Source organism: Macaca mulatta, chromosome 4 (assembly GCF_049350105.2).
Source record: "Macaca mulatta isolate MMU2019108-1 chromosome 4, T2T-MMU8v2.0, whole genome shotgun sequence".
Classification (NCBI taxonomy): Eukaryota; Metazoa; Chordata; class Mammalia; order Primates; family Cercopithecidae; genus Macaca; species Macaca mulatta.
In genome coordinates, this window is record NC_133409.1 from 102416555 (window position 1) to 102439190 (window position 22636).

At 38.1% G+C, this 22636-nt stretch overlaps 1 protein-coding gene across 1 annotated transcript in view; it reads left to right on the forward strand.

Annotated features, from left to right (window-relative positions):
- The window catches only part of ME1 (malic enzyme 1), a 228096-nt gene that overhangs the window by 23004 nt on the left and 182456 nt on the right, over nt 1-22636 (forward strand). Inside the window, exons 2-3 of the mRNA XM_015136858.3 lie at nt 7544-7677; nt 18549-18698. Of these exons, the coding sequence (XP_014992344.1) occupies nt 7544-7677; nt 18549-18698 (284 nt within the window). The remainder of the gene's footprint in view (nt 1-7543; nt 7678-18548; nt 18699-22636) is intronic.

The following is a 22636-nucleotide window of genomic DNA, read 5'->3' on the forward strand; positions in this document are numbered from 1 at the left end:
TCTCTGCATTGATTATTCTAGTTATCCATTCATCCATTCTTTTTTCAAGGTTTTTAGTTTCTTTGTGCTGGGTACGTAGTTCCTCCTTTAGCTCTGAGAAGTTTGATCAACTGAAGCCTTCTTCTCTCAACTTGTCAAAGTCATTCTCCGTCCAGCTTTGTTCCGTTGCTGGTGATGAGCTGCGTTTCTTTGGAGGGGGAGATGCGCTCTGATTTTTTGAATTTCCAGCTTTTCAGCACTGCTTCTTCACCATCTTTGTGGTTTTATCTGCATTTGATCTTTGATGATGGTGACACACTGATGGGGTTTTGGTGTGGGTGTCCTTTCTGTTTTTTAGTTTTCCTTCTAACAGTCAGGACCCTCAGCTGCAGGTCTGTTGGAGTTTACTTGAGGTTCACTCCAGGCCCTGTTTGCCCGGTTATCAGCAGCAGAGGCTGCAGAAAATAGAATATTGCTGCTGTCTGATTCTTGCTCTGGAAACTTTGCCTCAGAGGTGTACCCAGCCATGCGAGGTGTGAGGTGTCAGTCTGCACCTAGTGGGGGATGTCTCCCACTTAGGCTACTCAGGGATCAGGGACCCACTTGAGCAGGCAGTCTGTCTGTTCTCAGATCTCAACCTCCATGCTGGGAGAACCACTGCTCTCTTCAAAGCTGTCAGACAGGGACATTTACATTTGCAGAGGTTTCTGCTGCTTTTTGTTTAACTATGCCCTGTCCCCAGCTGTGGTGGGCTTCACCCAGTTCAAACTTCCCTGTGGCTTTGTTTACCTACTTAAGCCTCAGCAATGGTGGATGCCCCTCCCCCAGCCTCGCTGCCACCTTGCAGTTAGATCTCAGACTGCTGTGCTAGCAATGACGGAGGCTCTGTGGGTGTGGGACCCTCTGGGCCAGGCATGGGATATAATCTCCTGGTGTGCTGTTTGCTAAGAGCCTTGGAAAAGCACAGTATTAGGGTGGGAGTTACCCGATTTTCCAGGTGTTGTGTGTCTCAGTTTCCCTTGGCTAGGAAAAGGAATTCCCTTCCCCCTTGCACTTCCCAGGTGAGGCAATGCCTCACCCTGCTTCAGCTCTCGCTGGTTGGGCTGCACCCACTGACCAGCACTGACTGTCCAACATGCCCCAGTGAGATGAACCCAGTACCTCAGTTGAAAATGCAGAAATCACCCGCCTTCTGTGTTGCTCATGCTGGGAGCTGGAGGCTGGAGCTGTTCCTATTCAGCCATCTTGGGAGCCTCCCTCTACCTCAGCCTCTTGAGTAGCTGGGACCACAGGCATGCACCACCATACCTAGCTAATTTATTTTTATTTTTTGTGGAGGTAGTATCTTCCTGTGTGGCCCAGGCTGGTCTTGCCCTCCTGGGCTCAAGCCATCATTCTGCTTTACCCTCCCAGCGTGCTGGGATTACGGGTGTGTGGCATCATGCCCAGTCATTTCTAGAAATTGTTATCTATATTGTCAATTAGAATTTAAAAATAAACATTTCCAAAGAACAATTTTTGGCCCTATAGAAACCTTGGAGGAAAGAACCCTTCAAGAATGTATTCAGGACAAATTAGTATTGCTTCTCTTAATGTGGATGTAAAATATGCACATAAACTATGTTAATAAATTGAAAATATGACCCTTAAAACAAGCTCAACTTTATTTCAGAATAATAAATAATAAAAATATAAAGGATCCTTTTCCTGTACTCTTTATATATAAATAATTTATCCCCCAAATTAGCATTAAAATTAATTCTAAAACTCTTTTGATATGAAGAAATAATTTTAGGATAGATCTATATTGTTTGCAAAGTCACATTAATAAAATATCTATAATTCATTTGAAATAAAAAATTAAGAAAAATTTTCATAAAGGATTTAAAGATAATCGTATTAGATAAAGAATATTTTAGGTTGGATGTGTGAGCCACTGTGTCTGGCCTAAAATATTCTTTGTTTAATTTGATTGTGTAGTAATCCTAGGACTTTGGGAGGCCAAGGCAGGCAGATCGCTTGAGCTCAGGAGTTCGAGACTAGTCTGGAGCAACATGGTGAAACCCAGTCTCTACCAAAAAATACAAAAACAATTAGCTGAGCATGGTGGTATGTGCCTATTGTCTTAGCTACTTGGGAGACTGAGCAGGAGGACCACTTGAGCCTGGGTGGTGGAATATGAAGTGTATCAATAATTTGCTAAACAAATTTTTTGTCATTGTAATTATATTTCTTTTTAAGTAAAGAGAATATTAGTTACTGAATTGACTCTATAGAGCCTAATAAAATTCAGTTTAATGAAATTTACTTTTTGATGTACAGTTCTATCAGTTTTGACAAATATACAATGTTGTGTCACCAGCACCACAATAAGAAATGGTTCTATCACTGAAAAACATTTTCTTTTTGCCTCCTCTTTGAAGTCAAACCCTTTTTTCCACTCCCAGTCCCTGGCAACTACTGATCTTTTTCTACCCATATAATTTTGCTTTTTCAGAATGTCATATAAATGGAATCATACAGTATGTACCCTTTTGAGTCTGTCTTCTTTCACTTAACATAATGCATTTAAGATTCATCTATATTTTGTGTATCAATAGTTTGTTTCTTTTACTGTTGGGTAATATTTCAGTGTATGGATATACCTTAATGTTATCCATTTACCAGTTGAAGGACTTTTGTTGTTTCAAATTATTTGCAATTATTACTTTCCATTTGCTTCTCTACCATTTTTAACCTTCCTTATTCACTTTTCTGCTTTGTGTTCTCTGAAATGTACTATAACAAGTATAATTAATTAATCATTAGTTAGTCCAACACATATTTGTTTATTGCCTATGAAGTGCCACACAGGTATTATTCTAGACACTAGGAATTACACTAGTTAAGAAGAACACACAAACCATCTCTGCCATAATATAATCATAGCCTCAAACATTTAAATTATAAGTTCTGTTACCATAATGAATTTTCATACATGTTTAGATTAACTGTCTTAAAGATCTTTGTGAATAAGATAAAGATTTCCTTTTTTTTTTTTTTTTTTTTTTTTGCAATTCAACTTGATTTAGTAATTTTTCCGGGAAAAAGGAAAGTCGTTCATTGGAAATATTAAGGATCGTTAGTGCAGAATACATACTATATTTGAAATAGTTTGAAATATATATATGAAATATATATATTTGAAATATATATATGAAATATATATATTTGAAATATATATATGAAAATAGTTTCTGATAAATTACTCAGGACTAAGTTTCTTTCTCAGTTATGCTTGCTCCCTGCAAATATCATTTCTAATATAAGTGCTTTGTCATGTCAGGAATTTTCTTTTCATTTCTGCTTGGTAGTCTCAGTTTTCTCAAGAAGATATACATAAGTTAATTAGCACAGTCCAGACGAACAGTTGTCCTGTTTGCTGCCCTCAGCAGTGAAACAACGTACCATTCTGCTGTCTAGGGATCTAGTCCAAAGGTTTTATAAGGAATAGGGACAGGAAAGAAAAGACAAAAAGGAGAAAAACCAGGGTCAAACTTAGCATACATGAGGATGCCTTTAGAGAATTAGATGTACAGGTGGTCTGGAAACCTAATATATATATATTAGGGGTGTGTGTGTGTGTGTGTGTGTGTGTATATATATATATATGGTGTGTATATACATTAGGTATATGTATATTAGGTATATACACACACATATATATAGACGTCTAATGTTTTCAACTACATGAAAGATTTGGTAGAAATCAAATGAAAGTTAGAACTTGCATGTCTAATTTGGGTTAATTATTCTTTGTTGGATAGGCCCTGCAGGATAATGCTAAGGTAAAAATTCTTCGAAATATTTTACTTCAAACTTTAGACATAACTGACCTGCCTATAAAAATAGATCTCTAATGAATATGTCTCTGTTAGTATGAAAAATAGAAACTGTGGCTTAAATGAAATAATACAATATCCATTTTTAAATTTTCAGGGGTTTTAAGATTTACATTTACTTATTTGTTGATGTTCTTTTAACTTATAAAGGGTAGTGATAGAATGTCTATCACCAATCATAGGACTAGTTTTTTTTTTTTTTGTTTTTTTGTTTTTTTTTTTTTTTGAGAAAGAGTCTTGTTCTGTCATCCAGGCTAGAGTGCAGTGCTGCTATCTCAGCTCACTGCAATCTCCGTCTCCCAGGTTCAAGCAATTCTTCTGCTTCAGCCTCCCAAGTAGTTGGGGCTACAAGTGCATGCCACCATGCCCAGCTAATTTTTGTAATTTTAGTACAGATGGGGTTTCACCATATTGGCCAGGCTGGTCTCAAACTCCCACCTGCCCTGGCCTCCCAAAGTGCTGGGATTACAGGTGTGAGCCACCGCGCTTGGCCCATAGGACTATTTTTCTCCCCAATCTTAGGACTTTAACTTGGCCCAGTTCCCTAAATTTCTAAGCCCTAGGTTTTGTTGCTGTTGTTTTTAAAAGAATTGAATTAGCACTTCAGTATGTCTTAGAAAATTTGGCTAACAGTGTTTGGGAGTTTGTAGTTACTAAACATCAAAGAATATAAAAAGATTTCCAAATGGCATTATTATTTACATGGCATAAGATATGGAGAATCGTTAGATTTAGGAATCAGTTTCAGAAGAGACCATTGGAAAATTTATGTGAAAAGACCGGCTAACTATAGCAATAAATGTTAAGTGCCATTATTCAGGGAATGAAAGAGCATATGTTAGTACTTCTCACAAGACTTATCAAAATGTTATATATTTTGATTGTTATGTTTTTGGGCAGATTTTCAAGGCATAACACTCAGAAGTTTACTGCTTCTTCACATATATTTGTATATTTTTGAGACTTTAGCCAGCTTTCCTTCCCCCTTTTCATTTTCTAGTTAGATAAAAATCTGTTGAATTTTCTCTTCTTTCTTTTTCAAATATATTACTGTCCATAATTTTGTCTCTTTCCAAGGAGTTATTTCATGACATTTTGACTTAAATGTTGTCTTCCCAGTTATATCTTTAACAAGTGAAGTTTGTCTTCCATTTTATAAATTGCTTTTTCATATAAATATCTCTTGTTGCTTTGAATTTTGAAAGTAATTTGATCAGAATGAATGTGCTAATCAGGTTTTTGAGCAGCAATGTAATAGATTTAAAAAATTTTAATGTCTCAAAATTTGAATATTTGAGATTTTCTATGAATTCTGAATTTTCTAATAATACATTCTAATGAATTATAAATATTCTATTGACTATGTTAAAATTTGATGTGCAACAAATTACTGAGTTCTAATTTTGTCAGGCACTGTTGTAAGCACTAGGGAGAAAGCAGTGAAGAAAACAAAATTCTGTGGCCCTATGGAGTTTTCATTCTGTTGTGGGGACGCGAACCACAAGTAAAAAAGTAAATGGCAAGCAAAGAGTTTAGGCAATACCACAAATGTCTCCTGGTGCCAGCTGGAACTGCTGGGCAAAGGACTGACAGATTGTACCGTCTGCCATTTAGGTACAAGAGAGGGTGATTGGTCCAGACACAGTTGAACAAGCTGGATTATCCTCTTGGAAAGGGACCATTCTGCTCCTGTCCACACATACTGAAACTTCAGAGGATGCCCAACTGTAACAGTGGGGGCGTTTGCAGCTATGAGAATGGCTGCTAATGAAAAATACCTTGCAAGTAGACACCAGCTGTGGTGATAGCACTTAGAGACCTTATGAGAATTGAAGATTGTACACTGCTTCTTGCACTGAAGATTCTGGAGCTATTGGTCCCAGACAACTCTTGCAGTTATTTCAGAGAGCTCTATCATGGCGTCATTCAGTGGACCAATTTGTCTCTCTTCAGTCTGGCCCTCAACCCAGGAGGCTAATTAAACACAAACCTTTCCATCAGTGACATGAATTAATGGGTATATCTGTATGAAAAATTAGAAGAAAGAGAGGAATTGTTCATTCATTGACCTCTTTCACAAACTTCCTGGGGTTGGACATGTTTATTCCTAACCAATCAAAGTTTGTCATCTCCCTGTGGGATGAACCAAATTGTCTCTCCTTTCTCCTAAGTAATACATTTTGTAAGTACTCGAGTCACTATTCTGTCATTGCAAGAAGCTTTCAGGGAGAGAGGAATCATTGTAGAATCACTCAGTGCAAAGTTAGTGAACACATTCTTACCCATCCAGGTTGATTAGAGATAGCAGTAGTCACAATGAGTAAAACCAACTATCTTAGTCCATTCAGGCTGCCTTAATGGAACACCATGTACTGGGTGGCTTATAAGCAAAATAAATTTATTTCCCAGCTCTGGAGCTGGGAAGTTCAACATCAAGGTACTGCAAATTTGGTGTCTGGTGAGGGGTCTGCTTCCTGATTTGTAGACAGCGGTCTTCTTGCTGTGTCCTCACATGGCAGAAGGGGTGAAAAGCTCTCTGAGGTTCCTTTTATAAGGGTAATAATCCTATTCTTGAGGGGTCTGCTCTAATCACCTCCCAAAGACCCTTCTCCTAAAGCCATCGCCTTGGGGGTAAGGATTTCAATGTGAATTTTGGGGGACACAAATGTTCAGACCATAACACCAACTATCATATCATATTGGTGTACTTATACTGGACCCAGAGGAACAGCAGTCACAGTCTACATAAAGAAGTCTCTTGGGCTTCAGTGTCTCCAATTGAAGGCCTCTCCAGAAGGACTTCTTATCCTAATCTACCAGATCACTTTCTTAATGACTACGGTAGCTGCTCTGATATTACTTTGTCTTGTATTATATGCCAGCACATATCTTAGGTCCATTATGGTTTATGCATCAACGCATAACTTCTATTTAGTTTTCATGTTTTTGAGCTTCATAGTTTGTTATTATCATTTGTTTTATACAATCAATGTTCATGTAAACAGATAACATAAGTATAATAATAGGGTCGTTATGGATATACTGAGACTTTAGAGAGGAGGAAGCATTTGAGGTAAGGCATGAAGGGCAGAGAAACAGGGAAGAATATCTTGACCATGTGCCATGGAAGAATAAAAGGGTGTGGTATGTATGGGCAATGGTGAGAAGTTTTGTATGCCCAGGAGTGCATAAGAATCAAAGGCTACAACTTGGGACAGGAGTGTTGAAACAGGTAACTCAGAATCATATAAGGCATTTCCTGAGCTATTTTAAAGGTGAAACCACAGGAGGTCACAGGTGTCTTATTCACATTCATAATTTTAAAATCTCTTCTAATAATAATCTCTTCTCTTTTTATTTTTATATTTACTGATGTTAGTCTTAATGATTATATTTTCTTTCATTTTTGTGTCTTTAAGTAGTTTCCTTCCATTCATCATCTGATTTTATCCTAATGATATCTGAGTGGCACAGCTCTGAAACATTATGGTATTCTAATTTCTACAGAGAGGGAAACTGAGATATGGAGAGCTTACATGGCTTACTCACAGCCACATGGCCATGTTTCCAGTGATGCAGACTTCTGATTTTTAATTGCATATACTTGTCGAGTTTTATATGTATTCTTTTCATCTGCTTTCCTCTCAAATGCTATTGTGTGTGTGTGTTTTTTTCCTCTATAGGACTTGGCCTTTACCCTGGAAGAGAGACAGCAATTGAACATTCATGGATTGTTGCCACCTTCCTTCATCAGTCAGGAGATCCAGGTTCTTAGAGTAGTAAAAAATTTTGAGCGTCTGAACTCTGACTTTGACAGGTAACACATTGCTGAAGGTGGTTTTTATATTTCTCTTATACAGTTTCCTAGTTTATTTTTTATTGGGTGAGAAAATGAAAACATTTAATGATTTGGAAAGGATAGCCAACTTTGAGGACAATTTGCCTGTAAACAATGATGTTTTTAAAAAATTTACTCTCTCTAGGAACATTTGAATGAAATAAAAATTTGCTTTGTAAACTGTATGCTCAGACAGACCATGTTTATCATATGATACTGTAAAAGTAAATGATTGGGAAATGCCATCCTAAATGGAACAAAACAGATTAGAGTGACTTTTAGTCAAACTTTACGTATATTGTAGGTGAAAGCACACTTTTGCAGCCTCCAGTCTTTGTTCCAACACAGTTGCAAGTTTAGGTCACTTACTTTGTGTAGTGTATTCAGTTTCTGTATTTGCACAAAGATAAAGATAGTATTTTTCCCTACCTTTGGGATTAGATAACCTTAGATTGAAATTCTGGCTCTATCTCACTAGCAGTAGATCCTTGAGCAAACCACTACATGCCCTGCCATGGTGACTGTAACTGCTTTGCTGTCTGTTTTTGACTCCACTCTTTCTTACTGAGGTACTAAGCCTTTGTAGACCTTAGTTTTTTTCATCAATGGATTAGAGAGAACAATAGCTATTTGAAAACATTGTTGTGAGGGTTAAAAGAGGTAGCCAACTCAATGTCAAATAAGTATTGGTATTAACCAGAGTTCTCCGAAGAAACAGAGCTGATAGGATGTGTGTGTGTGTGTGTGTGTGTGTGTGTGTGTAAATGAAAATATAAATACAAATGGATAGAGAGAGAGAAAGAAGGAGAGGGAGAAGGCTTGTTCAATCCAAAATTTTCAAGTAGGTTGTCAGGCCAAAGACTGAAGGAAGAGTTGCAGTTGAGTCCAAAGGCAGTGTGCTGGCAAAATTTATTTTTGCTGGACAGAAGGTCTGTCTGTGTTATTAAGGCCTTCAGCCGTTTGGAAGAGGCCCACCCACATTTTGGAGGGTAATCTGATTTATTTAAGTCCACCAATTTAGATGTTAATCTCATCCAAAAACACCTGTGCAGAAACATCCAGAATAGTGTTTGACCAAATGTTGATACACCATGTTTGTTATGGACCGAATGCTTGTGTCCCCTTGCAAATTCATATGTTGAAATCTAATCCCCAGTGTGATGTTATTTGGAGGTGAGGACTTTGGGCAATGATTAGGTCATAAAAATGGCACCTTCATGAAATGGAATTAGTATTCTAAAAAGAAGAGGCCAGAGTACCAACCAAAAAAGCCAAGGATCAGATGGATTCATAGCTGAATTCTACCAGAAATATAAACAGGAGCTGGTACCATTCATTCTGAAACTGATCGAAACAATCGAAAAGGAGGGACTCCTCCCTAACTCATTTTATGAAGCCAGCATCATCCTGATACCAAAACTGGGAAGAGACACAACAAAAAAGAAAACTTCAGGCCAATATCCCTGATGAACATCTATGTGAAAATCCTCAATAAAATACTTGCAAACCGAAACCAGCAGCACATCAAGAAACTTATCTACCAAAATCAAGTCGGCTTCATCCGTGGGATGCAAGGCTGGTTCAACATATGCAAGTCAGTAAACGTAATCCATCACATGAACAGAACCAATGACAAAACTCACATGATTATTTCAATAGATGCAGAAAAGGCCTTTGATAAAATTAAACATCCCTTCATGTTAAAAACTCTCCATAAACTAGGTACTGATGGAACATATCTCAAAGTAATAAGAGCTGTTTATGACAGACCCACAGCCAATATCATACTGAGTGGGCAAAAGCTGGAAGCACTCCCTTTGAAAACCACTATAAGACAAGGATGCCCTCTCCACCACTCCTGTTCAACATAGTATTGGAAGTTCTGGCCAGGACAATCAGGCAAGAGAAAGAAATAAAGTGTATTCAAATAGGAAGAGAGGAAGTCAAATAGTCTCTTTTTGCAGATGACATGATTTTATACTTAGAAAACCCCATCCTCTCAGCCCAAAAACTCCTCGAACTGATAAGCAACTTCAGCAAAGTCTCAGGATACCAAATCAATGTGCAAAAATCACAAGCATTACACCAACAACAGACAAGCAGAGAGCCAAATCATGAATGAACTTCCATTCACAATTGCTACAAAGAGAATAAAATACCCAGGAATACAGCTAACAAGGGATGTGAAGGACCTCTTTAAGGAGAACTACAAACCACTGCTCAAGGAAATGAGAGAACACAAACAAATGGAAGAACATTCCATGCTCATGGATAGGAAGAATCAATGTTGTGAAAATGGCCATACTGCCCAAAGTAATTTATAGATTCAGTGCTATACACATCAAGCTACCATTGACTTTCTACCCAGAATTAGAAAAAACTGCTTCAAATTTTATATGGAACCAAAAAAGAGCCCACATAGCCAAGAAAATTATAAGCAAACAGAACAAAGCTGGAAGTATCATGCTACCTGACTTCAAACTATACTACAAGGCAACAGTAAGCAAAACAACATGGTACTGGTACCAAAACAGATATATAGACCAATGGAACAGAACAGAGGCCTCAGAAATAACACCATATATCTACAGCCATCTGATCTTTGACAAACCTGACAAAAACAAGAAATGGGGAAAGGATTCCCTATTTAATAAATGGTGTTGGGAAAACTGGCTAGTCATATGCAGAAAACTGAAACTGGACCCCTTCCTTACACATTATACAAAAATTAACTCAAAAATTAACGACTTAAATGTAAGACCTAAAACCATAAAAACCTTGGAAGAAAACCTAGGCAATACCATTCAGGACATAGGCATGGGCAAGGACTTCATGATTAAAACACCAAAAGCAATGGCAACAAAAGTCAAAATTCACAAATGAGATCTAATAAAACCAAAGAGCTTAGAGCTTCTGTACAGCAAAAGAAACGGTCATTGGAGTGAACAGGCACTCTACAGAATGGGAGAAAATTTTTGCAATCTATCAATCTGACAAAAGGCTAACATCCAGAATCTACAAAGAACTTAAACAAATTTACAAGAAAAAAACAACTCCATCAACAAGTGGGCAAAGGATATGAACAGATACTTCTCAAAAGAGGACATTTATGCTGCCAATAAACACATGAAAAAAAAAACCTCATCATCACTGGTCATTAGAGAAATGCAAATCAAAGCCACAATGGGATACCATCTCATGCCAGTTAGAATGGCGATCATTAAAAAGTCAGGAAACAACAGATGCTGGAGAGGATGTGGAGAAACAGGAATGTTTTTACATTGTTGGTGGGAGTGTAAATAAGTTCAACCATTGTGGAAGACAGTGTGGCAATTCCTCAAGGATCTAGAACCAGAAATACCATTTGGTCCAGCAATCCCATTACTGGGTATATACCCAAAGGATTATAAATCATTCTACTATAAAGACACATGCACACGTATGTTTATTGCAGCAATGTTCACAATAGCAAAGACTTGGAACCAATACAAATGCCCATCAGTGATAGACTGGATAAAGAAAATGCTGCACATATACATCATGGAATACTATGCAGCCATAAAAAAGGATGAGTTCATGTCCTTTGCAGGGACATAGATGAAGCTGGAAACCATCATTCTCAGCAAACTAACACAAGAACAGAAAACCAAACATCGCACGTTCTCACTCACAAGTGGGAGTTGAACAATGACAACACCTGAATGCAAGGAGGGGAACATCACACACCGGTGCCTGTATGGGGTTGGGGGTTAGGGGAGGGATTGCATGTTGGGAGGGTAGACGATGGGTTGATGGGTGCAGCAAACCACCATAGCATGTGTATACCTATGTAACAAACCTGTGCATTCTTCACATGTATCCTGGAACTTAAAGTATAATACAAAAAAAAATGTGGACAAAGGATATGAACAGACATTTCTCAAAAGAAGACATTTAAGCGGCCAACAAACATGAAAAACAAACTCATCATCACGGGTCATTAGAGAAATGCAAATCAAAACCACAGTGAAATACCATCTGACACTACTTAGAATGGCGATCATTAAAAAGTCAGGAAACAACAGATGCTGGAGAGGATGTGGAGAAACAGGAATGTTTTTATATTGTTGGTGGGAGTGTAAATTAGTTCAACCATTGTGGAAGACAGTGTGGCGATTCCTCAAGGATCTAGAACCAGAAACACCATTTGACCCAGCAATCCCATTACTGGGTATATACCCAAAGGATTATAAATCATTCTACTATAAAGACACATGCACATGTATGTTTATTGCAGCACTGTTTGCAATAGTAAAGACTTGGAACCAATACAGATGCCCATCAGTGATAGACTGGATAAAGAAAATGTTGCACATATACACCATGGAATACTATGCAGCCATAAAAAAGGGTGAGTTCATGTCCTTTGCAGGGACATAGGTGAAGATGGAAACCATCATTCTCAGCAAACTAACCCAAGAACAGAAAAGCAAACATCGCATGTTCTCACTCACAAGTGAGAGTTGAACAATGACAACACCTGGACACAGGGAGGGGAACATCACACACGCATGCCTGTATGGGGGTGGGGGGCTAGGGGAGGGATAGCATGATGGGAGGGTAGATGACAGGTTGATGGGTTCAGCAAACCACCGTGGCATGTGTATACCTATGTAACAAACCTGCACATTCTGCACGTGTATAATACAAGAAAAAAAAGTGGACAAAGGATATGAGCAGACACTTCTCAAAAGAAGACATGCAGCCAAGAAACATGAAAAAAAAATTCATCATCACTGGTCATCAGAGAAATGCAAATCAAAACCACAATGAAATACCATCTGACACCACTTAGAGTGGGGATCACTAAAAAATCAGGAAACAACAGATGCTGGTGAGGCTGTGGAGAAAGAGGAATGCTTTTACATTGTTGGTGGGAGTGTAAAATAGTTGAACCATTGTGGAAGACAGTGTGGCAATTCCTCCAGGATGTAGGACCAGAAACACCATTTGACCCAGCAATCCCGTTACTGGTTATGTACCCAAATAATTATAGATCATTCTACTATAAAGACACATGCACACGTATGTTTACTGCAGCACTATAACCAGTAGCAAAGACATGAAACCAACCCAAATGCCCATCAATGATAGACTGAATGAAGGAAATGTGGCACATATACACCATAGAATGCTATGCAGCCATAAAAAAGAATGAGTTAATGTCCTTTGCAGGGACATGGATAAGCTGGAAACCATCATCCTCAGCAAACTAACAGAGGAACAGAAAACTAAACATCACATGCTCTCACTCATAAGTGGGAACTGAACAATGAGACCACATGGACACAGGGAGGGAAACATCACACACCAGGGCCTGTCATGGGATGGGGGAAAGTAGAGGGAGAGCATTTGGATAAATACCTAATGCATGCCGGGCTTAAAACCTAGATGACGGTTGATAGGCGCAGCAAACCCATGGCATATGTATACCAATGTAACATACCTCACGTTCTGCACATGTATCCCAGAACTTACAGTAAAATAAAAAATAAAAAATAAAAAGAGGCCTAAGAAAGCTGCCTTTCCCTTTCCCTCATGTGAGGATGCAGCGAGAAGGTGCTGTCTATGTGGATTGGGTCCTAATCAGGCTCAGAATCTGCTAGCACCTTGATCTTGAACTTACCGACCTACAAAACTATAAGAAATCAATTTCTATTGTTCATAAGCTACCTAGTCTATGGTATTTTTGTCATAGCAAAATGAATGGACTATGACACCACCCATAGGCATCTCCTCAAATCATACTTAATCTTTGAATAAAGGCAATAACAAAGTCCATACTTCCAGCTAACACAATACAACTGTCTTGCATACAACCAGAAATGCACCAACCCTATCCTCAAAAGAAGATGCCAAATCCTTGAATGATATTTACTCTCGTCGATATTCGTTAACTTAAACACTATGATGTAACATTAGTAGTACTTAAATATTATGATGCAGAGTCAGTATATCTTAAGTTATCGGATAAGGTGATAAGAGAAGGAAGAAAATTATATTTTCTGAAATTTGCATGTGGATTTTTCCTTATGTATGTATATGCACATATTATTAGCAAAACAAGGAAGAAATACTTATGGCAATTACAGTCTTCTTTTTCTTTAGTTGATCACATGGTCATAGCTGGTATTTATAACTACCTTTTTCCATGACCCAATCCATATCCCCTTTGCCCTCAGCAAGTATCTCAGCTGATTGTGGTTCTTTACCTGCTGAGGGTGACTCAAACCTTCAATCCTGAATGGTCTGGGCCATTAGTAATCCTACTTGAATTGGATTGTTGTTTTCATTAGCTTTAATCACAGGGCATGGTAATACTAAGAGCTACCCTAAGGGATCTCCTGTATTTCAGACATACTCTCTCTCACCTCCACTGTAGTGTAACAGTTTAGTTTCCTCTTGGTAGTCAGAATCAATTTTTCCTAGCCAGCACATTAACTCCTTTCTTGGCCTGTTAATTCAGAGGCATGTGGTGCTCAAAGTGGCCAGGAGGAGTCTTAATTTCCTGTTCCATGGGTTTATTATCGTGTTTCTTGATGGAAATGTTCTTCCCTTTGGAATGAAGACCTCTAGACCAGCAGAGCATAAAGTCACAGGGGCAGAAAGGAGAAATTTTGCTAGTGTGACACTAGGTTTGTTAGAATTTCCATTCCCATTTCCACCCCTTGATTCCTAGACCTATGAATCCTGGCTATGAGAAAAACAGCACCATTTTTTGGACACTGATTGAGAGCACATACAGCCTCCTGGAGAACCTTGCCTCAGCTTTGCAAGGTATTGCCACTTTGCTCGTACTGTAACTGAGTCTTCAAAAGTACATTCCACTGTTCTGTCAAGCCAGTTGCTTCAGATTGTTAGTAAACATTGTAAAACTAGTGAGTTTCATGAGCATGGGCTCATTCCCCACACTTCATTTGCTATAAAGTAAGTTCCTTGATCAGAAGCAATGCTACGTGGAATGCCATGATGGTAGATAAGGCATTTTGTAAGTCCATGAATAGTAGCTTTGGCAGGAGCATTGCATGCAGGGAAAGCATATCTAGATCGAAAGTAAGGGTCTATTCCAGGAAAAAAAAGTTGTCCTTCCCATAATGGAAGCTGTTGAGTGTAATGAACTTGCCACCAGGTAGCTAGCTGGCTGATTACCCTGGAGAATGGTGCCACATCTGGGAATCAGTGTTAGTCTCTGCTGCAGATTGAACACTCAGAAGTGGCTATAATAGCCAGGTTGGCCTTAGTGAGTGAAAGTCCATGTTGCTGAGCCTATACATAACCTCTATCCCTGCAACCATGGCCACTTTGTTCGTGAGCCCAGTGGATGTGGTGGGGTGGCTGGGCAAAGAGGCTGACTCAGTTTGTCCAATGTGTATACAGTTGCTTCTTTCTAAACTCCTTCACAACCTTCTCTTTCATTTGTTCCATAACATCTTCCTTTAGCTGCTTGTGTCCTTACCGTATATTCTTTTCCTGGGCCATTTTATCAGCTACCTGCTAAGAGCTGGTGACCTTCATATATTTGCTACAGAGTCTTCCTCAATATATATTGAACATCAACTCAGTGTCAGGTATTCTTTTACATATTGGGGTTAGAGGCAATGATCTCTGAGCTCATAAAATTTACATAGATTATTTAAATTATTATTTAATTTTATTCATTTTTATTTATTTTTTTTTGAGATAGAGTCTCACTCTGTCACCCAGGCTGGAGTGCAGTGGCACCACCCTGGATCACTGCAAGCTCCGCCTCCCGGGTTCACACCATTCTCCTGCCTCAGCCTCCTGAGTAGCTGGGACTATGGGTGCACGCTGCCACACCCAACTAATTTTTTGTATTTTTTTTTTTTTTTTAGTAGAGACGGGGTTTCACCATGTTAGCCAGGATGGTCTTGATCTCTTGACCTCATGATCCACCCGCCTTGGCCTCCCAAAGTGCTGGTATTATAGGCGTGAGCCACCATGCCCAGCCAAAATTATTATTATTTTGAGAGAGGGTCTCACTCTATTGCCCAGGCTGCAGCGCACTGACGTGACCATAGCTCACTGTAGCCTCGACCTCCTGGGCTCAAACAGTTCTCATGCCTCACCCTTCCCAATAGCTAGGACTACAGGCATGCACCACCATGCTTGGCTTATTTTTAAATACAAATTATTAAATTTCATAAATAGTAATACAAATTGGTAAATTATAAAATATGATAGAAAATGGCTAGTGTCTTGGGATGGGGGAAGTAAAGGTAGAGTGGGGGAAGTAAAGGTAGAGGAGGGTAAGAGGAGCTGAGAATGCTGAGGGTAGGTATGGCCAGTTTGCATTGTTGAGTTGGGTGATAAGGGTAGCCTCTATTGAGAAGGTGAGTTTTGAGCAAATAATCAGAGGTGGTAGAGCAGTTAGCCATGAAGAAATCTGAGGAACAGCGTTTTGTAGCTGGCGTGTTCAAGAATTAGCAGGGAGACTTGTGTCTAGAGCAGAATGAGCTAGGGAAAGAATGGTAAATTGGGAAAGGAAGTTAACGAGGTGATGGGCGATGGATTAGGTATGGCTTTGTAGTCCACTAAAGACTTCTGCTATACTGTGAGTGAAAAGGGTAGGCTTTTGAAGTTTTTGACCAGAAGAGGCACATGATCTAAGCTATAATTTCAGAAAGACTGGCTGCAATGTTGAGAATAGAATGTAGGCTGGGACAGCTTTTAGGAGACCATTATAATAATCCAGGCAAGAGATGATGGTGATTTAGATCTAGGGTGGTAGCAATGAGGGTAGTCAGATTTTGTATATATTTTGAAAGTAAAGCCAACACAATTTCTTCATATATTTCACATGAGTGTTAGAAAGCTTTCAGAGAAGAGGAGTGTGTTAGTCTGTTCTTGCATTGCTATAAAGAAATACCTGAGGCTGGGTAATTTATAAAGAAAGGAGGTTTAATTGGCTCATGGCTCAGCAGGTTGCACCAATTATGTGATGCCTGGGTGGGGCCTCAGGAAGCTTACAATCATGGTGGAAACAGGAGCAAGATAGGAGGGAAGTGCCAACCAAATCTCACATCAACTCAGAGCAAGAACTCATCACCAAGGGATTGTTGCTAAGCCATTCATGAGAGACCCACCCCTATGATGCAAATACCCACTAGGACCCACCTCCAACACTGGGGATTACATTTTAACATGAGATTTGGAAGGGACAAACACCCAAACCATATCAAGGAGAAAACAGCAAGGAAACAGAAAAGGAATGACCAGAGAGATAGGAGGAAAACCATGAGAATATGATAGATTGGAAGTCAAGGAAAGAAAGTGTATTGAGCCCTAAGGAATATCTCTTGTGTCAAATGTTCTGATAGGTAGGGTGAGGTCTGAGAATGGACCATTGATTTAGCATTGGTAATTTCCACATTGCCGAATTAATTTTATCATGTCTAAAGTTAAACTCTTTGTCTTCCATATGTTTATTTTCTTAGTTATGTCTATCTAATTGCCCAAACATTAGAATCCATGCATCTCTTACTCAGAATTCTGTGCATTTTCAACTATTCTAGGGAATGAAAGTCAATTCAAAAAGGCTGATAAGATTGTTGAGTAGTTTTGCAAGATTCTTTTAAGTTGAACTGAGCAGTTTAAGTTTTATTCTACAAACTATTGAAGGTTACAGATAACATGAAAAGGTTTATATTTACAAAGATAACTCTGGGTCAGAAATGCCTCTAGAAAGAAAAAGGCCATAAGACACAGATACAAAGTTTCTTGAACTTCCCTACCTTAGTTATTTTTAGGATGAGTGTTACATTCTCTCATTTCCTGTATGTCATTTCCCTTGGTTATTCAATAGTGCAAGTCAAAGGATGAAATCTTTCTATTAACTTAGTTAATATTAAACTAAATCTACAGTGATAGTTTCATCTCTTTTAAAATAGGGATAAAGTCTCTTCAAGTATTAAATAAAACTGTGCGATTTCAGCAATGATTTTAATGTTTACATGATTTTAATTAAGTTTATGGTTCTTTATTCTTTGCGATATTTAAGAATATTTCTTGTCTGGGCGTGGTAACTCACGCCTGTAATCCTAGCAGTTTGGGAGGCCGAGGCAGGCAGAGCACTTGAGGTCAGGAGTTCAAGACCAGCCTGGCCAACATGTTGAAACTCTGTGTCTACTAAAAATACAAAAAAAATTAGCCGGGCTTGGTGGTGTGTGCCTGTAGTCCCAGCTACTTGGGAGGCTGAGGCAGGAGAAAATGCTTGAACCAGGGAGACAGAGGTTGCAGTGAGCCGAGATCGTGCCACTGCACTCCAGCCCGGGCGACAGAGCGAGACTCTGTCTCAAAAAAAAAAAAAAAAAAAAAAAAAAAAAAAAAAAAAAATCAGCCGTGTGTGGTGGCGCGCTTGTAATCCTAGCTACTCAGGAGATACCCATGTTCGCTAGGCTGGTCTTGAACTCCTGACCTCGTTATCGACCCGCCTCTGCCTCCCAAAGTGCTGGGATTATGGGCATGAGCCACCATGCCCAGTCATTTTTGTATTTTTAGTAGAGACAGACGAGGTTTCACCATGTTGGCCAGGCTGGTCTTGAACTCCTGACTTCGTTATCCACCCACCTCGACCTCCCAGGGTGCTGGGATTACAGGCATGAGCCACTGAGCCTGGCCGAGACTCTGTCTTAAAGAAAAAGAAAATAATATTTCTTAAGTCTTTTTTAATCAGATGTTTTCTATGTAACCTAAATGTACTTTATACTTGGTTGAAAATATTTAGTTAGATTTCTAAGTAGCTATTTCATGACTTTATGGGATGTAGATCTAATTATGTCCAATTTTTACAGGTATCTTCTCTTAATGGATCTCCAAGATAGAAATGAAAAACTCTTTTATAAAGTGCTAACGTCTGACGTTGAGAAATTCATGCCTATTGTTTATACTCCCACTGTGGGTCTGGCTTGCCAACAATATAGTTTGGTGTTTCAGAAGCCAAGGTATGTCAACTTTTATTTTAAATGCAACTTGTGTCTTTATTTATTTTTGTAAGTTTTTTTGCAGTAATTTAAAATTCATTATTATTATTTTAAATTTGACAATAAAATTGCATATATTTATGATATACAGAGGATGTTTTGAAATGTGTATACATTGTGAAATGGTAAAATCAAACTCATTAGCATATGTATTATTTCACATTCATACCATTCATTTGTGGTGAGTATGCTAAAATCTTAGCAGTTTTCACATATGTAGTAAATTATCCTTAGCAATAGTTACCATGTGGTACAATAGATGTCTTGAACTCATTCCTCCTGTTTAACTGAAATTTCGTATCCTTTTCACCAGCATTTCCCTAATCCTGCAACCCTCTCCCCGTACCTTTGTCCTATCCTCTGGTAACCCATTCTTCTCTCTGCTGCTATGAGTTTGACTATTTTTAGGTTCCACATATAAGATCATGTGGTATTTGTCTTTCTGTATCTGGCTTATTTCACTTAAGAGAATATCCTAAAGGTTCGCCGTATTGTTGCAATGACAGAATTTCTTCTTTAAGACTGAGTGGTATCCTAGTGTGTATACGTACCACATTTTCTTTATTCATTCATCTGTTGATGGACTCTTACCTTGATCCCATATCTTGGCCATTATGAATAATGCTATGGTGAACATGGGAGTACAGATATCTCCTAGACATACTGATTTCATTTCCTTTGGATACGTACCCAGTAGTGTTATTACTAGATCATATGGTAGTTCTATTCTTAATTTTTTGAGGAGCTTCCATACTGTTTTCAATAATAGATTTACTAGTGTACATTCCCACTGAACAGTGAATAAGAGTTTCCTCAGGTTCCTCGCCAATACTTATTGTTCATCTTTTTGATAATAGCCGTTCTAACAAGTGTGAGGTGATATCTCACTGTGCTTTTAATTTAAATTTCTCTGATGATTAGTGATGTTGAGCAACTTTTCATGTACCTGTAGGTCATTTATATATCCTCTTTTGAGAACTGTCTATTCTGGTATTTTGCTCATTTTAAAAACAGGTTATTTGTGTTCTTGTTATTGAGTTATTTGAGTTCCTTATATATTTTGAATTAATACCTTATGAGATGTATGGTCACAAATATTCTCTCCTATTCCATAGATTGTCTCTTCACTCTGTTGATTGTAGTGCTGAGCTTTTTAGTTTATTACAATTCCATTTGTCTATTTTTGCTTTTGCCTATGCCACTGGGGTCATATCTAAAAACATCACCGCCCAGACCAATATCATGAGGCTTTTCCCCTAAATTTTCTTGTAGTAGTTTTATAGTTTCAAGTGTTAATTTTTCTTACTTATCGAGTTGACTTTTTTAAAAAAAATATGGTGTGAAGTAAGGGTCTAATTTCATTCTTCTGGCATTTGGAAGACCAGTTTTCCCATCACCATTTAATGAAGAGACTATTCTTTCTCCATTTCACTTTTGTAAAAAATCAGTTGACTGTAAATTCATGGATTTATTTCTGGGCTCTCTATTCTGCTTCATTCTGGGCTCTCTATTCTCTTTCATTGGTCTGTGTGTTTGTTTTTATACTGGTACCATGCCGTTGTGATTACCATAACTTACAGTATATTTTGAAATCAGGTAGTATGATACCTCTAGGTTTGTTCTTTTTGCCTAAGATTGCTTTGGATATTTGCGGTTTTTGTAGTTCATATGAATTTTTTGATTTTTTTTTTTTTTATATTTCTGTGAGAAAATGTCACTGGAACTCTGATAGAGATTGTACTGAATCTGTAGATCTCTTTGGGTAGTGTGGTCATTTTAACAATACTAATTCTGCCAGTCCATGAAACGGAATATCTTTCCATTTATTTGTGTCTTCTTAAATTTTTTTCATCATGTTTTGTAGTTTTCTGCATACAGATATTTCACCTCTGTGGTTAAATTTATTCCTAAGTATTTTGTTTTTTTGGTGGCTATAATTATTATTATTATTGTCTTGAGACAATCTTACTCTGTCTGGAGTGTAGTGACATGATCTTGGCTCACTGCAACCTTTGCCTCCTGGGTTCAGGTGATTCTCATGGCTCAGCCTCCTGAGCAGCTGGGATTACAGGTGCACACCACCACATCCAACTAATTTTTGTATTTTTAATAAAGATAGGGTTTCACCACGTTGGCCAGGCTGGTCTCAAACTGTTGGCCTCAAGTGATCCACCCGCCTCAGCCTCCCAAAGTGCCGGGATTACAGGCATGAGCCACTACACCCAGCCCTGGTAGCTATTATTAATGGGATTGCTTTTTTGATATTTTTGGATAGTTTGTAGTTAGTGTATTAGAAACATTGCTGACTTTTATATGTTGATTTTGTATCATGGAACTTTCCTGAATTTATTAGTTGTTACAGTTTTTTGTTGGAGTTTTTAGGGTTTTCTATATTGTCTGCAAACAGAAACCATTTAACTTCTTCCTTTATAATATGGATGCCTTTTTTTTTTTTCTTTGCTTTGCTTGCCTAATTGCTCTGGCTAGGACTTCTAGTACCAAATTTTCTCTCTAGATTTAAGATTTGGCCAGGCATAGTGACTCATACCTGTAATCCCAGCACTTTGGGAGGCTGAGGCGGGTGGATCATGAGGTCAAGAGGTCAAGACCATCCTGGCCAACATGGTGAAACTCCATCTCTACTAAAAATACAAAATTAGCTGGGCATGGTGGCATTTGCCTGTAGTCCCAGCTACTCGGGAGGCTGAGGGAGGAGAATTGCTTGAACCTGGGAAGTGGGGTGGCAGTGAGCCGAGATCGCGCCACTGCACTCTAGGCTGGCAACAGAGCAAGACTATCTCAAAAAAAAAAAAAAAAAAATTAAGATAATAGAAAGTATTTCCAAATCAATTTGGGTTCCCTTTTACAGATAGTAAATGAATTTCTTTTTTGTTTTGAAAGAAAGTGATTGGCTGGGCATGGTGACTCACACCCATAATTCCAGAACTTTGGGAGGCCAAGGCAGGCAGATCACCTGAGGTCAGGAGTTCGAGACCGGCCTGGCCAACATGGTGAAACCCCATCTCTACTAAAAATACAAAAATTGCTGAGCGTGCTGGTGGTCACCTGTAATTCCAGATACTACGGAGTCTGAGGTAGGAGAATTGCTTGAATCCAGGAGGCAGAAGCTTCAGTGAGCTGAGATTGCTACTGCACTCCTGGGTGACAGAGTGAGATTCCGTCTCAAAAAATAAAAAAAAAAAAAAGTAATATTGATCATAATTAAGCTTGCCTTTGATATGCTAATTACCCCTATTATATATATTTTTACAGGTTAAAACAAAGATTCCAAATTTTTCTGAAATGAGGAGAATATTACTTTCTAAATTGAGTCAAAATTAAATAATCTTAAAGGAGCTCTTTTGTTCTTTCCCTTAAATGAAATAGCAGTCACCTTTGAGATGCCTAAAATATAGAACACAATTTTTCTAGCACTACTTATTCATTGTATTAGTTTCAATACTTTTTGAAACAAGAAACATTTGAAATAAATAAATATTAATACTTTTAACAACAGCAATGACAAAAGTTCAAGTTGAATATGTTTTTGCTACTTTTGGCTCTGAATTTAAAGATAAAAAACAAATGTTTAAAGTATATACCACAAACACAAAAGCTATTGAAAGTACTGTCCTTAAAAGGAATATTTCAGGGGTATTATCTGAAAGCAAAATTGAATGTGAATGTCACGTAGCTGTATTGATATAGTGGTAATATTTATCATACTGTGCTACATAACCCTTTGTATAAAGAAAAGAGTTGAACACATCATCCCTTTGTATAAAGAGAATAATTAGACAAGTATCTATAGATGATCCAAATGACATTAAATTTTTTCTATTGATACATATTAGGTATACATATTTTGGGGATATATGTGATAATTTAATACATTCATA